Source organism: Portunus trituberculatus, chromosome 41 (assembly GCF_017591435.1).
Source record: "Portunus trituberculatus isolate SZX2019 chromosome 41, ASM1759143v1, whole genome shotgun sequence".
NCBI lineage: Eukaryota > Metazoa > Arthropoda > Malacostraca > Decapoda > Portunidae > Portunus > Portunus trituberculatus.
Window position 1 is genome coordinate 28,682,793 of NC_059295.1, and position 20,435 is coordinate 28,703,227.

The 20,435-nt window shown below is 41.1% G+C and overlaps 2 protein-coding genes across 4 annotated transcripts in view; both read right to left on the bottom strand.

Moving 5' to 3' along the window:
* Positions 1-4,277, bottom strand: part of LOC123516889 (putative neural-cadherin 2) — a 51,207-nt gene extending 46,930 nt beyond the window's left edge. Inside the window, exon 1 of the mRNA XM_045276614.1 lies at positions 3,575-4,277. Coding sequence (XP_045132549.1) covers positions 3,575-4,277 — 703 coding nt within the window. The remainder of the gene's footprint in view (positions 1-3,574) is intronic.
* Positions 4,278-5,404: 1,127 nt separating this feature from the next.
* LOC123516890 (putative neural-cadherin 2) overlaps positions 5,405-20,435 on the bottom strand; it is a 198,648-nt gene continuing 183,617 nt past the window's right edge. For all 3 annotated transcript variants that reach the window (XM_045276615.1, XM_045276616.1, XM_045276617.1), the window contains 4 exons: positions 18,290-18,405; positions 11,047-11,211; positions 10,164-10,301; positions 5,405-6,052 (listed from right to left, as the gene is read on the bottom strand). In XM_045276615.1, coding sequence (XP_045132550.1) covers positions 5,414-6,052; positions 10,164-10,301; positions 11,047-11,211; positions 18,290-18,405 — 1,058 coding nt within the window. In that variant the 3' untranslated portion in view covers positions 5,405-5,413. The remainder of the gene's footprint in view (positions 6,053-10,163; positions 10,302-11,046; positions 11,212-18,289; positions 18,406-20,435) is intronic.

Genomic DNA, 20,435 nt, shown 5'->3' on the forward strand with positions numbered 1-20,435 from the left:
CATCCTCACACATCTTTCTCCAGACAGGTAGACGAACAAGTGCGTGCAAAGTTTTCCTCACTACAACTCAAGTGTCTGGATCCATAGGTTCACTGGCGCCATGGTTTTCTTCCCTTCTAGTTTATCCTTCATTTAAATGCAAATTCTGTCTGTTAGTCCCCTGTTCACTACATTATCACGTCTTGCTCTTCTCCCCCTTCTTTAAATCTATAGAATTTTCTCAACTATCCAACTTGAACTAAATGTTTGTGTCCTCTATGTTTATTTCAAGGTATTGGCAACGTGAAATGTACGAGTGAGTGAAGTGCGCCAAATGAAGTGCCGCGTTATGTGGCAGTGAGTTTGACTGACTGATTGAATTAAGAAGTGTCAACAGCGGGGTCATCACACAACACAACACGCCGTAAGTATTTGTCACCGTGTTTTATTGTTAAAAGACAAAACACATGTATATAGAATAAATAAATCAATACTATAAAACATACTATAAGACGTTCAGCGAGGAGTGCACAATTATATAAGGTGAGTGACATGATGATGCATAGAGGGAGAAGACTCTTGGTTATGATACCTTAGTTAACCCTTCAAATGGTTCGTTTTCATGCTCTTCAGTACTGTGTCGCATTTTTACCACGAGTTTTTGGTGTGATTAGATGATTTCATTTATTTCAGGAAGGGTCCATGGAGGTCAGGAGATTAATGGCCACAGTCTTCACTATCATAATCTCGACATAATTTTCTGAAGCTGTATCAAAATCACCAAATAGTAACCAGAATGAATATGAAGCTTGATAAAAGTGACCTACCTATACGACGCATCAATAAAACTAAAAAAAAATCACATCCCATCTTTTACCTTGCCACCCATGCAAACTAGTGGGGGTCATAACACCCTCACAGTCACTACTATTTCTTCCATAATCCTCACCATCACATTCACGAGGAGACATTGCCGAACAGTCGCGTTGCTGAAGGTTAGTTCCGATACTATTTCAAACACGCACCTCACTTCCGCGCTCATCCTTTGCAGAGAGGCAGCCAAGAGGAGAGGTAATAGAAGCGATAGTGCGTCACAATGGAGCCAATAAATCCGGTCTTGTAACCAAAAGCTGACACAAGGAACGATTAAAAGGAAATTGTTGGAACGCGTCGATATGATGGAATTTTGATGCGTATTGTTCATCAACCAGCTGGAAGCGTGCGTTCCCCAAGCAGGTATTACAGAAGAGCTGATTTCATGTGCTTTTGTGTCTGTGTTACTCGCATTTCCAGCTGAACTTTGCTATGTTTAATTTCATTCATATACAAAGCATGACGTTGGAACCTTACTGAAATCCTGACAAAATATTCCGGGAGTTTTCTATGATTAGTGCACATTCTCTCTCTCTCTCTCTCTCTCTCTCTCTCTCTCTCTCTCTCTCTAGCGGAATCCATAAAAAAGGCATGGACGAAATTTCAAACTGCTTCACTGACGAAAAATGAACGAAAATAAAGAAAACCTGGACAACTAGAAACTAACTTTTTCAATTTGAACATTTCTTCCCATAATCACCAGCAACTTTCCGGACACTTGTTTTTTATACCCCTCTTTTAAAAATGCTATAGCCTACAAAAAATACGAAACTCAACTTCTCTCTTCTCTTTTCATTGGTGTGTGTGTGTTTATCATTTCTTTTCTGGATGTTGATTAAGGATGACGATCGCAACATTGAAGGATTAAGAAAGAGTCTCTATCCATACCTGTGCCACTCCTACACCTGAACTCCCTCGCATCTCAACACCCTCCTACCTGCAGCAGACCCAATCAACCCAGAAGCCCAGATATGAGGAGGGATAATATACTAATAACTATAACTGCTATTACTGAACTGTATTCCAAAATTATTAGATGAAACATTTCTCCAGCAGCGGACTCAGTGCTCTGATTATTTCTTGGTATTAGGTACTGCTTCTGCTTCAGAGAGAGAGAGAGAGAGAGAGAGAGAGAGAGAGAGAGAGAGAGAGAGAGAGAGAGAGAGAGAGAGAGAGAGAGAGAGAGAGAGAGAGAGAGAGAGAGAGAGAGAGAGAGAGAGAGAGAGAGAGAGAGAGAGAGAGAGAGAGAGAGAGAGAGAGAGAGAGAGAGAGAGAGAGAGAGAGAGAGAGAGAGAGAGAGAGAGAGAGAGAGAGAGAGAGAGAGAGAGAGAGAGAGAGAGAGAGAATGGATATAGAGATGCCCATTAAATCTGGAACTCTCTACCTAATTTTGCATTTCTTACTGTTTATGACTTAAACTCTTTCAAGTGCAAGATTTCGAGGCATTTCGATTCATTTTGGATATTGCTTTTAAGACAATTCTCTTTTGGAACTGGCATCTTCAGTGAAGCTCATTTTATTAGTCTTTTTTTTTTTTTGTTCTCAGACAGATTCACTTTCATATAAAAGAAAAATTGCAAGAATAATTCACCTCCACAGATTCTTCCTTGGCTAAAGCATCCTAAGACTGCGAGATGAGACGCACTTTCTCACCCAATGTTTCGCTACATATATATATATATATATATATATATATATATATATATATATATATATATATATATATATATATATATATATATATATATATATACTATATAGGTAGGCTTCGTAATATCTTTCTGCCTTTCGTTCCATTATCTGGTAAGACATTTTTTTGGCTTAATGTTTATTGTTAACCATAAATATTCATGCATACATCACTGAAGTATTTTTGCTTGTAGGTTTTAAAATGTACTATTACTATCAACTTCGTGCACTATAAGAACAGAAAGACATGAAAACATACGTACATTATAAAAAAAAAAGCTACAAGAAGCCATGTGGCCTAGACCTGACAGTGCTACCTATTTCCACCTGTTATCCTCATCCATAAATTCGTCTAATCTTCTATAAAAGCTCCCTAATGACACAACACTAACAGCCTTATTACTGAGTCTATTCCATTCATCTACCACTTTATATGAGATCAATTTCTTCCTATCACTTTTTAAACCTTTCTCTTTGGCTAAACTGAATGCTGCGTCTCTGATCTATCACATCCTCCACTGCCTTGCCACCGGTTTTCTCCTTCAAGGGCAATCTCATTTTTCCCAGTTCGACATGACAGGGAATCAGCAGCCAGTATAGTAAAAGCCTTAACTCCGGTCAACACTCTCTACCAAAGTTATTCCCCACTCCAATATAGTATAATGTCTTGCTGCACCGCCCATCAAATCTATTCCAAGATCGCTTGATAAATTCTTGTTCCCTGCTCATCTTAGTTATCGTAGGCGAGGAAAAAACATTAAGAAAAAGATAAGAATAAAAATACACAGAGAAAGGAAAAAAAAACGAAGAGGAGAAAAAGAAAAAGTATAACAGCAACAATAAGAATACTAGTGAGAGAGAGAGAGAGAGAGAGAGAGAGAGAGAGAGAGAGAGAGAGAGAGAGAGAGAGAGAGAGAGAGAGAGAGAGAGAGAGAGAGAGAGAGAGAGAGAGAGAGAGAGAGAGAGAGAGAGAGAGAGAGAGAGAGAGAGAGAGAGAGAGAGAGAGAAATACAAACTCTCGCTATATACTCACTGGCAGCTCCGTTTTCCTCCACCTTGCCATAGATGGTGGTGTTGGGGAAGACCGGGGCGTTGTCATTGATGTCCTTCACTAGCACCGTCAGCACCGTCTCCACCACGTGCTGCACCTCACCCAACACTTCCTGCGGCTGCTCTGTGGTCGTGGCAGAGTCCTCCGAGGAAATAGAGAACGACGGCGGTGTGAAGTAGACGCATTCCTCGTACCCAACTTCATCATCATCATCACCGATATCAGCTTGGCCATCAACGTCAATGAAATTCGTGAGGTGCTGGAGAGAAGCATCAGTGTCCCTCTCCTGCCGGTGTTGATCACGTGTACCTTTCTGTGGGTAATCTGAGGGAGTCTCTATAAAGCTTCTTTCAGTGGCAGGGTTTCTTTCTCTAGGCAGAGGTATTGTTGAAGTGGAATAGGAAGGTGATAAGAAGAGGGAGGAATGCGGCAAAGAGGCAGGGCTGCGAGAGGGCACTTGACTCTTATTAGGTACATCTATTTCCCAAGGATCCACTGAGGTCTCATCTAAGTTCGCTCCTGCAGATGCGGGTGGCGATAGATTTTCCTCCTTCCCCTCAGAATCGCTCGTGGGTTTTGGTTTCCAGCGAGACACGTTTCCTGGTGCTCCCCGAAGTCCAGGAGCGGCATGTCGTCGATATTCTTTCCAGAGCGACGTTTGCTTTTTGTTTATCCCCTCCTGCATCGAGAGGACAGGAGGTGTTACGTCAGAAGGTATTGCGTCAGGCAGGAACCAGCGGAGTTTTGAGACGTGGCGCGTGAAGGAAGTACGTGGCTGAATGGGAGCGACGTCGGATTTGCTTCGTGCTTTTTCTAGCAGTCTCTCATCCAAGGCGGGATTGGAAGGGATTAGGCGCCTCGGCAGACTCAGCGACGCATTGAAAACACCACCAATGAGGCGCTCACTCTTTTCCTCTCTTCTTTCTCCTCGTTTTCTTTTGGTTTCCTCAGAGGCAGCGATGGTGCTGGGAAATCTGTGTGCTCGAGCAATGGTGGACGGAAACAAGGAGGAGGAGGAAGAGGAGGAGGAGGAGGAGGAGGAGGAGGAGGAGGAGGAGGAGGAGGAGGAGGAGGAGGAGGAGGAGGAGGAGGAGAGGAGGAGGAGGAGGAGGAGGAGGAGGAGGAGGAGGAAGGTAGTGAGATAAAGAAAGGAGTTCTGGTGTCGGTGTTGGTGGGGGCATGGTCTGACACTCCTTCCCTTTGCTCTTCCCAGACATCGTTTATGACACTCCTCTCCTTTCTCTTCAAGCGGCGGAAGTTACGAGCTGGCCCTGCTACCCTCTTCCTCCTTGTCATCTTTGCTGAAGTATGTAACCCAAGAGAATACGTTTTACTCTGTCCTTTTCTCCACACATTTCCTCGTTTCTTCCCTCCATGGACGAGATAAGGGCTAGGAAAATTAAAAGGATGATCAAGTGGAGAAGTAATATCTGTTTGTCCTTTAAGAAGCGTCCACTGAGGTGATCGTGGGAATAGCCTGCTCGAGGAGAGGACGGAGGCGGCGGCGGATCTGGGCAGGATTGGGACATTAGGTACTGCATCTTTTCTGTGAGACATTGGGCGGAGGTTGACGAAAAGCGCCACTGCTTCGTAATGATGGGACTGCTTCTCTTGGTGATTCGAAGCCACATTATCATCTTCTACAGCTGATAAATGTGACATAGGTGTTGATTGTGGCTTGGTCAGTCCCTTCCAAACATCACTATTTGTTACTACTTCTATATTGTCTCTCCCGTTGTCTCTGATGCTTCTGCTGCTCAGTAATTCATTCGTTTTTCTCAGTCGTCGTCGTCGCTGCATCCGCCGCCGCCTCGTCTTCCATCACGACTCCGGGGTGTCGTTAGGCGCTAAATGGGATCGCCGACGAAATGCTGTCCCCGAATTATGCTCCCCCGAGTCTAATTCCTCTCCGCTAAGACGGAATATACTTTCTTGGCCCTGTGTCGTTTCCCCAAGAGTACTTTTAATCTCTCTCTGGTCACTGAGGGTGACAGCCCGAACAGAACCGGAAGTAGCATTAGCAGCAGCTGTAGTAGTAGTAATAGTAATAGTAAAGATATCGTTATCATCACTAACAATTCCAAGACCACTACTACTGTAACTACTACTACTACTACTACGTCTACTACTTTCCCAGCTATCGTTATGTGCACTGCTATCCTTGCTACTGTCACTACCATCACCATCAACACCACTGTGACTGTCCCGCTTCACTATCACCTCCTCAGATATAACTTCAGCTCTCTTTCCGTCCAGTCTTACCAGCGCTCCTCCGTCAGTAGAGCGGGCGAGCCTTCTAATGCGAGAGGAGGCGGAGGAGGAGGTGGAGGAGGCGGAGGCGGCGAGTGGGGCCAAGTTCGAGTGATCGTCCCAAGCTCCCGAGGAAAGCATTTGCCCGTCACGCACCGTCACCTTGAGTTTCCACACGTCACGTCCCTTTGGCGGGTCTCTGTCCAACGCCTGAGTAGAAGAAAAGTAAGAGTAGTAATAGAAAAAAATAATAAAAATGGTGAGAAGGGACGGAAGAGGTAAAGGAGGGGAAAGTGACAATGTAACTTCATTATAAACATTTCTTTTTTTTGCAACTGTTTATTTTTCTTTTTTTTCATTCAGGGAGTTGTATTGATTATTCATCTTCATTCTAAAAGTTAAGTCGTATAGATGGAAAGGGAAGGAGAGGAAGAAATATCCGACATAAGAAAAGTGTTGATGAATGTGGAGGAGGGAGGAAGGGAAGGAAGAACGAGAGAGAGAGAGAGAGAGAGAGAGAGAGAGAGAGAGAGAGAGAGAGAGAGAGAGAGAGAGAGAGAGAGAGAGAGAGAGAGAGAGAGAGAGAGAGAGAGAGAGAGAGAGTGTGTGTGTGTGTGTGTGTGTGTGTGTGTGTGTGTGTGTGTGTGTGTGTGTGTGTGTGTGTGTGTGTGTGTGTGTGTGTGTGTGTGTGTGTGTGTGTGTGTGTGTGTGTGTGTGTGTGTGTGGTAATATTAAAGTTCCTACATGAAATATTCATCAAAATATCACACTGGGGAAAAAAGGAAATGACGATTAAATGAAAAAAAAAAAAAAATCTTATGTGAGTAAAACTTTCCTGGAAAAGATTACATAAGTAAAAATAAAGTGGAAACGTTAACGAAATATATAGATACAAGAGAGAAGTAATGGAGTAAAAAATGTAAGAAATAAAATAAGATATAAAAAGCTATACCCCCAAAAAAATGCGGGAAAAAAATGCATACCTACATAATTAAGAGCGAAAAAAAAAAGATGAAGAAAGAGAAGAAAAAAAAAGCCATTAAACAAAACAAATAAGTAAAAGAGAAAGATAATGAACATAAAAATAATAAGACATAAAAAGCTATACCACAAAAAATGCGGGAAAAAAATAAATAAATACCAACACAATTAAGAGCGAAAAAAAAAAAAGATGAAGAAAGAGAAACAAAAAAAAGTCATCCAACAAAACACATAAGTAAAAGAGAAAGGTACTGAACATAAAAATAAAAAAAAATAAAACACCCAACAAGATGGAAAAATACAACAACTAGCAAAAACAAGACACTAGGTAAAGGAGACATGGTTGAAAATAATACCAACTTTGAACATATCTAGAAAGGTGAAAAACGTACATAAAAATGGATCTCAGATAAGTTTTCCTCAGAATATAATGAAATCCTCGACACACAGCTACGGTTTTTTGTTGGACGATGATGGTGATGTTAATGAGAAAACGGAGGAAGAGGAGGAGGAAGAGGAGGAGGAGGAAGAGGAGGAGGAGGAGGAGGAGGAAGAGGAGGAGGAGGAGGACGAAGACGAGGACGAGGAGAAAACAAGTATCAAATATTTTCAAAGTTCACGCACTTCACTGATCACAAGACGCGACAAGTCATGCAGGAAAGGAATTTGGGAGTGAAGGAAAGGGGGAGCTGGAGGTAGGAAAGAAGGGATGAAGGAAAGAAGAGAGGAAGAAACTAGGGATTTCAGGAAGACGTAAATGCAATGGAGGTGAAAAGAAACAAGATAAAGAAAAATAAAGGACACACACACACACACACACACACACACACACACACACACACACACACACACACACACACAAGCAATATTTCCACCTCATCGTTTGTCTCATGGTATTTAGAACGGCTTTCAAATTAGTCATTCAATTAACTAATGAAATAACAACTCAATTAATTTCCTACATTTGTGACTTTTCACACGCACACAACAAACATGAAAAAAAAAGTAGTGGCGTTGGAACGAATCTGATTGGAGTTCGTATTAGTAAAAGGAGACATTCGATTTGTTAAATATAATAGGACACTTTAATTGGCTTTGACAGGGAGGGCATGTAATTGTACTTTTTGTTTTGATGCTCTTGCTGTCAACGGAGTCATTATGGAGAGCACGACACTATGTAGATGATGTGATTTTTTTAGGATTACTGTCTCCTCGTGCGCTGGCAATGGTAAGAATGAGGCTGAATGGATGAGATCGTGGATTTAGATACTGTAGGGGCAGGAAGAGGATGCAATTAACAAGATCAGTGAGGCAGTAAATAAGACAGTAAATTAGGAAGCAGAGATAGAGAAGAAGAAAAAGAAAAAAGAAAGAAAAGAAAAAGAAAAAGAAAAAGAAGAAGAATAAGGAAAGAAAAACTTCCCTATATCTGTGAACTATTACTACTACTACTACTACTATTACTACCAGTACTACTTCTTCTGTTTTATGTTACGGCCTATAGCGCCTGTAGACATACTTGAAGAATATATGTGGGAAGCGCTGTTAAGTTTCGCCCATTAGTGGCGCAGGCAACTTTTTTATAGTGGTACCCATATTAGGGTCCATATCACCACCAAGAGTGTCTTTAGTGTAACCACCTGGAACCTGGGTATCATGGCGACATGTAGGTAACTTTAAACCACTCGACAAATGGCATAGTTTCAAAGTGGTATGTGGTGGGATTCAAACCTACGCGTGGACGTCTGCCTGATCCTACGCTCACCACCTTATCCACTACGCCACCGCCTCCCTTACTCCGCCTACTACTATTACTACTACTACTACTACTACTAATGATGATGATGCTAATAATGATACTATTAATAGTAATAATAATAATAATAATAATAATAATAATAATAATAATAATAATAATGATAATGATAATGATGATGATGATGATGATGATAATAATAATAATGATGAAAATAATAATAATGATAAAAAGAGTGATAATAATGACTGATGATAATGATAATAATAATAATAATGACAATGATAATAATAATAATAATAATAATAATGATAATAATAACAATAATAATAATAATAATAATAATAATAATAAAATAATGAATAAAATGATAATAATAATGAACAAATGACAATCAAGGCAATACTCATCAATCTCCCATCGTGCCAGCTTTTATTGAACCCGTCCAAATAATAATTAATCTCCTCCTGAATTATATGAATGAGAGACGCATCAACAAATAATTTACGTGCTATTTTATCGCGCGCCGCCGAACGATGGATGGACGAGGCGGAGCATGGCGTGGGCAGCGTGAAATGTCGTCTTTTTTCGATCACTCCGTCCTTAACCCCTTGAGTACCATGACGCGTTTCCATATTGATTCTGGTTATTCGTGATTTTATACAGCTTCAGAAACTTATGTGAGGAATTGAAATAGTGAAGACGCTAGCCATTTATCTTCTGACCTCCATAGACCGTTCCTAATGTCAATAAAATGGTCTAATCGTACGTAAATCTCAAGGTAAAAAATGTGTCCCAGTACTGAAGGGGTTAGTGACATGGTGAGGTGCAGGTTTGGAGCATAATTCAGAAAGACGCCATAGACAATACTGGAGGTGATGGAGAATCTTAGACAGCTCTTTGGTGCGTACAGCTTCTTTTTGTTTGTTTTTTTTGTTTCTGTTTGATCACTTCATATACAAAGGGTGTTTAAAATGAAACGAGTGTTGTGTTTTTAGGACTCGTATTCTTAAAGGTCTGGTTTTCTAGAAAGGATTTTTTTTTTCAGTTCGCGATAATAGATAAAAATTAATTGTCTTCTATTACTACCATTACTACTACTACTACTACTACTACTACTACTACTACTGCTGCTGCTTTACTACTACTACTACTACTACTACTACTACTACTACTACTACTACTACTACTACTAAAACTACTACTACTTCTGCTGCTGCTATTACTACTACTACTACTACTACTACTACTACTACTACTACTATTATTGCTAATACTACTACTATTACTACTACTCCTGCGCTGCTGCTGCTTCTACTGCTGTTGCTACTGTTAGTAATAAAAAAGAATAATGCTGTTATTTCTTTTCTTCTTCTTCTTCTTCTTCTTCTTCTTCTTCTTCTTCTTCTTCTCCTTTTTCGTCTTCTTCGTCTTCTACTCTTCCTCCTCCTCTTACTACTATTACCACTCCTACTACTGTTACTACTATTACTATTATTACTACAGCAACAACAACAACAACAACAACAACAACAACTACTACTACTACTACTACTACTACTACTACTACTGTAAGACACACACCTTCCTCTGCATCACCTCGCCGCTCCGGGAGTTGACCTCGAAGTAAGCGTCATCAGGAGTGTAGCCATCCACACCGTCACCAGAGAGGGTGTACAGCAGGCGACCAGCGTCCACGTCATCCGCATCATGAGCCTCCACCTGTTGCAATAGTACTTGTAGTAGTAGTAATAGTAGTATTGGTAATGGTGGTGGTAGTTGTGATGGTGTTAATAGTAGTAGTAGTAGTAGAAGTAGTAGTAGTAGTAATTGTTATAGCAGTAGTAGCAGTAGCAGTAGTAGTAGTAGTAGTAGTAGTAGTACATAGTAGTGGTAATAGTAGTGGTGGTGGTGGTGGTGGTGGTGTTAGTAGTATCAGTAGTAGTTGTAGTAATAGTATTGGTAGTAGTAGTAGTGGTGGTGGTGTTAGTAGTAGTAGTAGTAGTAATAATAGTGGTGGTGGTGGTGGTTGCAGAAGAAAAACAAGAAGAACAAAAAGAACAAAAAGAACAGAAAGTAGGAGTAGAAATAGAGGAGGAGGAGGAGGAGGTTAGGAGAAAGTCGTCTTCCCATTATCCTCGTATTCCTCTTCCTTAATGTTCTCAGCCTTTACAATATCAAACTCTTATATCAAATAATGTAATACAGTTTGCCACATGTAGTCTCGAAATGACTACTGTTACTTGTTCTTCCGTTGCCTCCCATTATATTTCACTTCCACCTCCTCCTTCTCCTACTCCTGCTGTTCCTCCATCTCCACCTCCTTATCTATAGTTATCATATTTTGTCACTTATTATTTATTCACTCTTTGTTCTCCCTTTCTCTCTTTTTTTCCCTTTCTTTATTACCTTCCTCTCCTTACTCCTGCTCTCCCTCCACCTCATCCCATTTGTCCCTGCTTCTCACCTTGGCTAGGGGCAGAGGCAGGTCGCGATCGTCCTCCTCAATCACCGTCACGTGTGGATCTGGTCGCATGAATACAGGTGGGTTGTCATTCACGTCAGCCACCACGACCCGCACCAGGGCGTGGGCTGCTGACCCACCGCCCTCGCTGCGAACCACAAACTCATGCTGCAGGTAGGGGAGAAAATTGGATGGTTTTTACCAGAGGGTATCATGTACAGTGGCTTCTAAATTTCTCTTTAAATTGTGGTGGGAACTGTGGCATAATGAAAAAGAATTAAAACTGTTGCCTGATCACGTGCCGCATCGGTAAGGTTGGCCGATGCTGATATTCTGATCTATTTCCCAGTCATAATACTCATCCATAGTGTGCCGGCCTGCCAACTGTTGCCACCTTAATCATCAAAGGTATCAAATAATATTACCAACTGTGTCAAAATGTAGACCTCTAATTCTTCAATGATAAATATTGAGAGCTGTTGAACACACACCCACAGTAGTGTCTGACGAGTTTCACAATACACAACCCACTAATCTCGGCAAGTTGTTTAGCGTGCGGAGTGCCAAATAAGACTCAGTAGAAGCATGCATGGGAGAAGTAGTTATATTGATGTAGGTAATACCTCTATATGTGTATCGATCAAACAAACTATATATTGCTTGAATCACGTGTGCCACTCACTTGATTCAGGCAAGTGCAGCTGTACTAAACACATACAGGGATACCAATATTAACCTGTTATCAGTGGATCCGTCATTTGTCAATTTGTAGAGAACTGAATGAGCAACGATACTTATTTTTATTGTGCATACAGATACCCTGTCAAGTGATGTTTTTTTAATTGTTTTTTGTTTTTCAGTTTCCATTTGTTTGCTTGTTCCTTTTAGTCGCCTCTACCGACACTCAGGGAATACAGTGTGTGTGTGTGTGTGTGTGTGTGTGTGTGTGTGTGTGTGTGTGTGTGTGTGTGTGTGTGTGTGTGTGTGTGTGTGTGTGTACGGGCGTGATGGTCTGGGTCACCATGTATGAGACTGACGACCTGGTAAAACAAGAGAATATATCTTTATTATTATTTTTTTTTCAAAATTATAACAGAGACGGAAGGTAGTGGACAGCGCGAAAGAAGAGAGGAATTAAAAGTGAAGTAAACTGGGAGAGGAAAGTTGGTGACCTGACCTTGGTATATTATTTTAAACAAGGAAGCACAATTGATTATCCTACTCTTTTTTTTTAGCTCTTAGCCTTCGTGAAGCCGTTGAATATAGTTGCTTGCTCCATATGTATACTGAAATTGGCCCTCAGATAATGTTAGATGAATGGAATAGCCTCAGTTATCAGAGTGTTAGCGTCGGGTCAATAAGGTGATCTATAGGAACATTAAACCAAATTATGGATGGGGATGAAAGCTGGATATAGTAGACACAGTAGGTATGCCTTACATTGGATGCAACACGTGGCTTCTTGCGGCTTTCCAAAAATTTTATAACTTTATTTCCCTCCTTTTTTAATTTTGGAGTTTACATTCACTGAACTTTGTAACACGGCTTCTTGGAGTTACTGTAATTTGCAAGAAGAATGGATTTGGCGCTATTACCACTGCTGCACTTTAAAGGAAGAGAAAAGTAGGAAGAGTACTCATAAGCTGATTAATCTCCGTGTAAAGTTTGAGTAATGCACGTGAGGAAATCAGTCTTGTGAATCTGATCCAAGGCCGGTGAAAGAAGGAGGGAAGAGTCAAAGAAACTTCATTCTTACGTCGCCGTGCAAATAGGAGAGTGTGGAGAGACAAGTGCCTAACAGAGAGAGAGAGAGAGAGAGAGAGAGAGAGAGAGAGAGAGAGAGAGAGAGAGAGAGAGAGAGAGAGAGAGAGAGAGAGAGAGAGAGAGAGAGAGAGAGAGAGAGAGAGAGAGAGAGAGAGAGAGAGAGAGAGAGAGAGAGAGAGAGAGAGAGAGAGAGAGAGACACACACACACACACACACACACACACACACACACACACAGAGAGAGAGAGAGAGAGAGAGAGAGAGAGAGAGAGAGAGAGAGAGAGAGAGAGAGAGAGAGAGAGAGAGAGAGAGAGAGAGAGAGAGAGAGAGAGAGAGAGAGAGAGAGAGAGAGAGAGAGAGAGAGAGAGAGAGAGAGAGAGAGCATCTCTCCACTGAGCTCTCTCTCTCTCTCTCTCTCTGTGTGTGTGTGTGTGTGTGTGTGTGTGTGTGTGTCTCGTTCACGCAAACAAACAGGGAAACAAGAACTGCAAAACAAAATTTAGAGAAAAAACATTGTCCCAGTAAAAAAAGAAAAAAATAGTGTTTTCGTTTATTTGTGCGCTATTGTCTGTCTGTCTGTCTGTCTGTCCGTCTACCTGGCCGTTTCCCTGTCTGCCAGTGAACATAATATCTTAATTATGGACGCTGAAACTACACACACACACACACACACACACAGTAACTCTCTCATTCTCTCTCTCTCTCTCTCTCTCTCTCTCTCTCTCTCTCTCTCTCTCTCTCTCTCTCTCTCTCTCTCTCTCTCTCTCTCTCTCTCTCTCCTCACCTCACCTGACCACGATAAAAAAGAAACACCACATAACGAAAAATAACACTATATTCCTCAGTCTCCTATTTTTTTCTTTACTATCACTACATTATTATTCCTCTCACTGTAATAATCTATCCATTAAAATTACCATTATTACATTTCCTTCCAGTAACTAACCAGCTTCTATTAACGCGTTAAAGACTGGGATGAAATTTTTAGTGTCTTATTTTTATGGGAGTATGTTCAGGTAGACAGCAACAGCCAGCCAGACGGTATGGGAGTGCTATACCTGAGTGTGTCTAGACGGTGCCCCTGATCCACGCACCTGCCACTCCACCATCCCCCCTCAACCCAAATGTCCCAGGCCCCACCACCACTTTACATGCAGGGATCCTCATCCTGTGGCCATCTTTTCCTAAAACCCTCCTCTTCCACTTACTTCCACCTGCCCCTCTCCGCTGACCATGAGAGTCCACTTATTCGAGGAAGACACACACACACACACACACACACACACACACACACACACACACACACACACACACACACACACACACACACACACACACACACACACACAAACTCTCTCTCTCTCTCTCTCTCTCTCTCTCTCTCTCTCTCTCTCTCTCTCTCTCTCTCTCTCTCTCTCTCTCTCTCTCACACACACACACACACTATATTTTTTCCGCATCAAATAAAACAAATTTTAGTGGAAACTTTTCTCTTATCTTAGTTCTGGCCAATTTTCCGTTCATACAGGACAAAGAGAGGAAAAACAGACTTCACTCTAATGATTTTTACAGGTGTGTGTATGTGTGTGTGTGTGTGTGTGTGTGTGTGTGTGTGTGTGTGTGTGTGTGTGTGTGTGTGTGTGTGTGTGTGGGATGTGTCGTTTTCTATTAATAATGTACGTAAAATCCTTCCTATTCTATGACTAAAAACTAAAAACATCCTTGAAAACTATTGCAGCTTCATCTAAAATCTGTTAAAAATTAGTGGAAATAGATTCCTGTGTATTAAAAAGATCTTCTCTGCGATATGCAACAATCAACAACGCTAAAGGTACAATCTCTTAACGCAACATAAGAAAAAGGAAGTGGATAAAAACAATATACTTTCCAAAGGCGAGCCAATGTAATGTCTAGATATAACTGGCGAGGAAAAAGAAATATACCAAATGCGGTTTGTGAATACGGAAAATGCGCATCAGTAGCTGTGAATAGCTGACCCTTTCAGTTCCATGACGCTTTTCCATACTCGTTTTGCGTACTATTTGGCGATCTTGTGCAGCTTCATAAACTTACGTGGGGAATTAAAATACTGAAGACTGTGGCCATTAACCTTCTGATCTCCATACATCCTTCTCAATGTCAATAAAATTATCTAATCGTACACGAATCTCAAGATAAAAATGTGTTCCAGTACTGAAGAAGTTAAGAACACGGTCCATTACAACAAATATATTGGATAAACATGAAATTACAGTTATTTTTCCAGTAATATTTTTCATCCGTAGGTGACGAGGCGGCAGCGAATATGGAAGGTGTTTATAGTGGAACCGCAAATCTCCATGTAAGTTGAAATTCGACTGAAAAATGTGGAAGCATATTTGTAATTAAATGCGAATCCGAATGCAAATATCCAATAACTTTGCCACGTGTGTGTGTGTGTGTGTGTGTGTGTGTGTGTGTGTGTGTGTGTGTGTGTGTGTGTGTGTGTGTGTGTGTGTGTGTGTGTGTGTGTGAGTCAACGTTTTCTTACAATTATTAACTCAGGATGTTTATCGAATGCTGATCGCCCAGAGAAAGAGAGAGAGAGAGAGAGAGAGAGAGAGAGAGAGAGAGAGAGAGAGAGAGAGAGAGAGAGGGCCTAGTTGTGTGGTTTGCATTTCTCTCTCTCTCTCTCTCTCTCTCTCTCTCTCTCTCTCTTTATGACCTGATTCGACTGTAAGTAATAAGCTTACGTCGTTCCTACATTAAATAAAATAACTATTAAATATGACTAAATTAAAACTATTTCAATCGGATTACTTTTACATTCATTAGATTATTTTGGGAAAGTCATTATTCCAGCATCTCATATTAACCTTACATATTGACACGTTTCTTATCTCCTGTTCCGTTTGGTTGTGATTGTAGTGCCATTTCTCCTTTGGTATTATTTTGGAGTCTTTTTTTTTATCTATTTATTTATACCATGTGGGCTTTTCACGGGAATTTATAGGCTAGAGAGGATAATTTTTTAGGGTACCTCCTATCTCAAGGCCCACCAGCTAAGAAATCATTGCCCTGAGTGAGGAAGCCCAACCTACACTCGGACCATGGACAGGATTCGAACCCGTGTGCTTGGAGACCCCTAAGACCCCAAAGCACGCATGGTTCCACTGTACCACGGCGGCTCACATACATTCCTTATCTATGACTATGTACGTTGGAGTCTTATACATTTCTTATTTATGTGCGGTTGTCTGTCCATGGTTCCTCCTTAGGCTACACTCGTCTCGTGCATGGAGTTAAAGCAGCACAGTGTAATGTTCTCCAGGTATAGATTAGAGGCTTCAATGCATTCTCTATCCGGAACGATAATATACTGATATCTGTTAACCATGATACTGTGTACGGTTCGCATTTCAGTTATTTCGCTGCTATCCTTCTCTCACTCTCACTTCACTAATTACCGCCAGCTAGTAAGGACTCGTTATAAATTGCGCAATACCTTAAGCTACATACATATCTAGAGGCAAGGAAGTCAGGTTAAGAGCATTTCCGCCAACTTGAAGCAAACACACACACACACACACACACACACACACACACACACACACACACACACACACACACACACACACACACACACACACACACACATGTACGGCGCAAACAAGGATGCAAGAAATAATTTAAAAAGCTAACAGCAGGAGGAGTAGCAGGAGCAGAAGTAGAGTAGTAGTAGTAGTAGTAGTAGAAGGAGGAGGAGGAGGAGGAGGAGGAGGAGGAGGAGGAGGAGGAGGAGGAGGAGGAGGAGGAGGAGGAGGAGGAGGAGGAAGAGGAGGAGGAGGAGGAGGAGGAGGAGGAGGAGGAGGAGGAGGAGGAGGAGGAGGAGGAGGAGGAGGAGGAGGAGGAGGAGGAGGAGGAGAAGGAGGAGGAAGAGGAGGAGGAGGACACAGGAATACAAAGGAAAGAACAGAAAGAGAGAGAGAGAGAGAGAGAGAGAGAGAGAGAGAGAGAGAGAGAGAGAGAGAGAGAGAGTGTTAACGATGTGACGGGAAAGGTTGAAAGAGAAATATTACTATCTAGTCCAGTAACTAAAAATATATTCTTATGTAGGCGCAAAGTACGTTATTTGAGGAATTGATGCGTGGTAATTGTCTAACTTTTGTTTGAAAGTTTCTATTGTATTACTGCAGACAGTATGAGCTGGGAGAGAGTTCCAGACATTTACAATTTTACTGAAGAAATAATGGTTAGCCTCGTCTGATGTGAAGCGTTTACCTATAATCTTGTAACCATTATCTCTCGTAATGTTGGTAATGTCAATGATGAGATGGTTATATATATACATTTACGTTGTCAAAGCCCAGGAACATTTTGAACAGCTCAATTACGTCCCCTCGTATTCGTCTTTTCTCTAAACTAAACAGGAGAAGGAAGAGGAGGAGGAGGAAGAGGAGGAGGAGGAGGAGGAGGAGGAGGAGGAGGAGGAGGAGGAGGAGGAGGAGGAGGAGGAGAAGGAGGGGAAGGGGAAGGGGAAAGGTACGGAGAAAGAGCAGGATAAAGTCAATTTTCTACCCATCTTCCCCCCTCCCCCATCTCTCTCTCTCTCTCTCTCTCTCTCTCTCTCTCTCTCTCTCTCTCTCTCTCTCTCTCTCTCTCTCTCTCTCTCTCTCTCTCTCCATACACAGAAGGCGGGAGACAGGAAATGATGACTCGCACAGTAACTGAGTAACTGAAAAATTCTGAACCAGGAGGCAAAAATTGTTATTCTGCACCGTTGATCTGTGGCCTTCATCTGTAACAGTCTCACCCTGATCTCTCTCTCTCTCTCTCTCTCTCTCTCTCTCTCTCTCTCTCTCTCTCTCTCTCTCTCTCTCTCTCTCTCTCTCTCTCTCTCTCTCTCTCACAGTAACTAACTAGCATCATATATTGCAGCATTACTTCCACGTCTTCACAACCACCACCACCACCACCACCACCACCACCACCACCACCACCACCCACCCCCGCACACTACCTTTTCTGAAAATTAAATGTTGAAAAAGTAGATGATTTCAAATACAGACATGCCTCTTGATCACCAGTCTTTTTTCAAACCTAGCCTCTCCATACAATTCCTCACAGAAGATACAATAATTCGTACACCAGAATTTAACTTAGGTCTCGTATGCTCACATTAATATAGTTTATTTTTCAACGTAGTGGTGAATATTGATAAAATTCCCACATCCTCAATGCAAATAAGACTTAGAAGAAAAGAGAGAGAGAGAGAGAGAACACGGCGCCATAACTGTTTAGACTAATTATGTTAACATCTATTATATGCTCATTGACTCCCTTTCATTGCCAACTCACAGTAATCAAGCTCCTCCGTTTCTCCTTATGATGGCTCGTAAGAAAAATGAAAGCGATCCCGGCAATGCTTAGATTCTCAAACACTTAATGTTCACCGATGTTACTTAATGACTACTTCACACCTGGTAAACACTTCTACCTCACCTTGTCCTTGAGTTCATAGTCCAGCGGCTGCGCGAGGTAAATGATGCCTGAGGATGGATTGATGGTGAAGTGGCTCTCGATCTTCCCCTGCGTGAGTGTGTACCGTACCTCAGCACCTGTGGGCGGTAATGGGATAGGTAAGGCACATGTGCTGAAGAGTGAGAAATTTAACTTCTTCAGTATAATGACTCGTTTCCATATTTATTCTGCTTACTATTTGGTGATTTTATACACCTTCAGAAACTTGTGTAGGGGGATTAGAATAGTGAAGAATTGACCATTAACCTTCTGACCTCCGTAGGCCCTTCCTAATGTCAATAATATGGTCTAATCGTACACAAATCTCAAAGTTAAAATGTGCTCCAGTATTAAAGGGATTAAATGTATTTCCTCGCTTGGCTGGTTGAAGAGCTAGTTGGCTGTTTGTCTGGTTAACTAGCTGGTTGACTCTCTGGCTGTCTGGCTATTTGTTTATTTGGTTCTCTGGCTGTTTAGTTGACTATCTGACTATCTGCTTTTCTTTACTTTCGGGCAGGGTGTCTATGTGTAAGGTTGATTGGCTGGCTCTCTAGCTGTCTGACTGGGAAACTAACTGCTTGGTTGACTAAATGGGTGGCTGTTTGGCTGACACAGTTTAAAGTGTATATTTCTTTTATCTTGCATGAGTACTACACACACACACACACACACACACACACACACACACACACACACACACACACAGAGAGAGAGAGAGAGAGAGAGAGAGAGAGAGAGAGAGAGAGAGAGAGAGAGAGAGAGAGAGAGAGAGAGAGAGAGAGAGAGAGAGAGAGAGAGAGAGATTTCAGATCTTGAGCATCATATCCCTGAAATCATTAACATGGTCACAAAACTAACCCACAGATTTCGTTCGTAAATGACATCACTTGTAAGAAAAAATCATCGAGTGAATATAATTTTTTATTAAAATTTTTGGGTCGAATAAATTTCATTCCATTGTTTGAATTAATGATAAAAACAAAATGCAATTCCTGTAATTACTTTTACTTGAGTTTTGTAACAACCTAAAAGAGCAGGCTTAAAAATAGGATTATTTTTTCAACCATTTGTTGGAAAACGAATCATCGTAACTGCCTTGCGCTGAACGTTTTCCTTCCTTTTTATTTTTTCTCTTTGTATTTTTTTCGTCATGTAATTTGAAAGGTAAGCTATTTCAGAACTGTATCAAGCTGTGGGCAGAGTGAGAGCCCAACTTCAACGTTTCACTTCATGCTGCTTAAAAGAAAAAAACATCTTTTCTGAACACAGATCAATACCAAGTCGGAAACAAAAGTTTGCTTTGTGCTTTCAATCTTTTTTTCTATCTTTTTACATTACTCAGGTTAAAAATGAAGCTGTGTGAATTACACGTAAAGCCTAAAACAGTATCAATATCTTTCCTCTTATCGTTAATTTTCTTAAGTAATTATTTAGAGCACTGAAAAAAAATAGTTTGTGAGAACACACATAAAAGGAATAACCAGAGGTTAATTCAGTCTTTTGCACACTACATAATCATTAAGGAAGCTAAACCGGAAGTATATAAAAAATATTCGTGGTAATGAAAAAAAATTGTTATACATATTATGTGAGTTTTCAAGACACCTCTAGTGGTCTGTAATAGTCCTTCTTGTGAGACTGATATTTTCATTGAACTTTGTTGTCTATCTTTTTTTTTCATGTCTCTCTCTGTCATTTCACTGCTCTTGCCAGAGGCCCTCTTACATAAAAATAAGTCAGAAAAGGTTTAAAACTCTGGTGAAAGGACCACAAGGTGCTTTACCTGAGACGATGTGAAAGGCGAAATAGCTCCGCGACCGCCACGAGCATCCCCCCAACGCGTAATTAAACAGAATGTAATATCTAATTTTAAAAAGTTGCTAGCAAAACTTGTAATGCGATTAGTTGTACTTGCTGCATTGCTACATTAATGTTGGGATCCGACGCGATGTGTTTATGGCACACTGCACGCTTCCTGTTTTTAACTTTCATATTTTCTAGGTACATAACAAATCAGTAATCTTATTTACTTTAAAAGTTTTAGCCTTCTCTCTGAATTTTACATTTTATAAAAGGACCAGTTACAGAGTCTTCCGTAAGTCTTTGGCTGATGGAAATGTGACTTTTT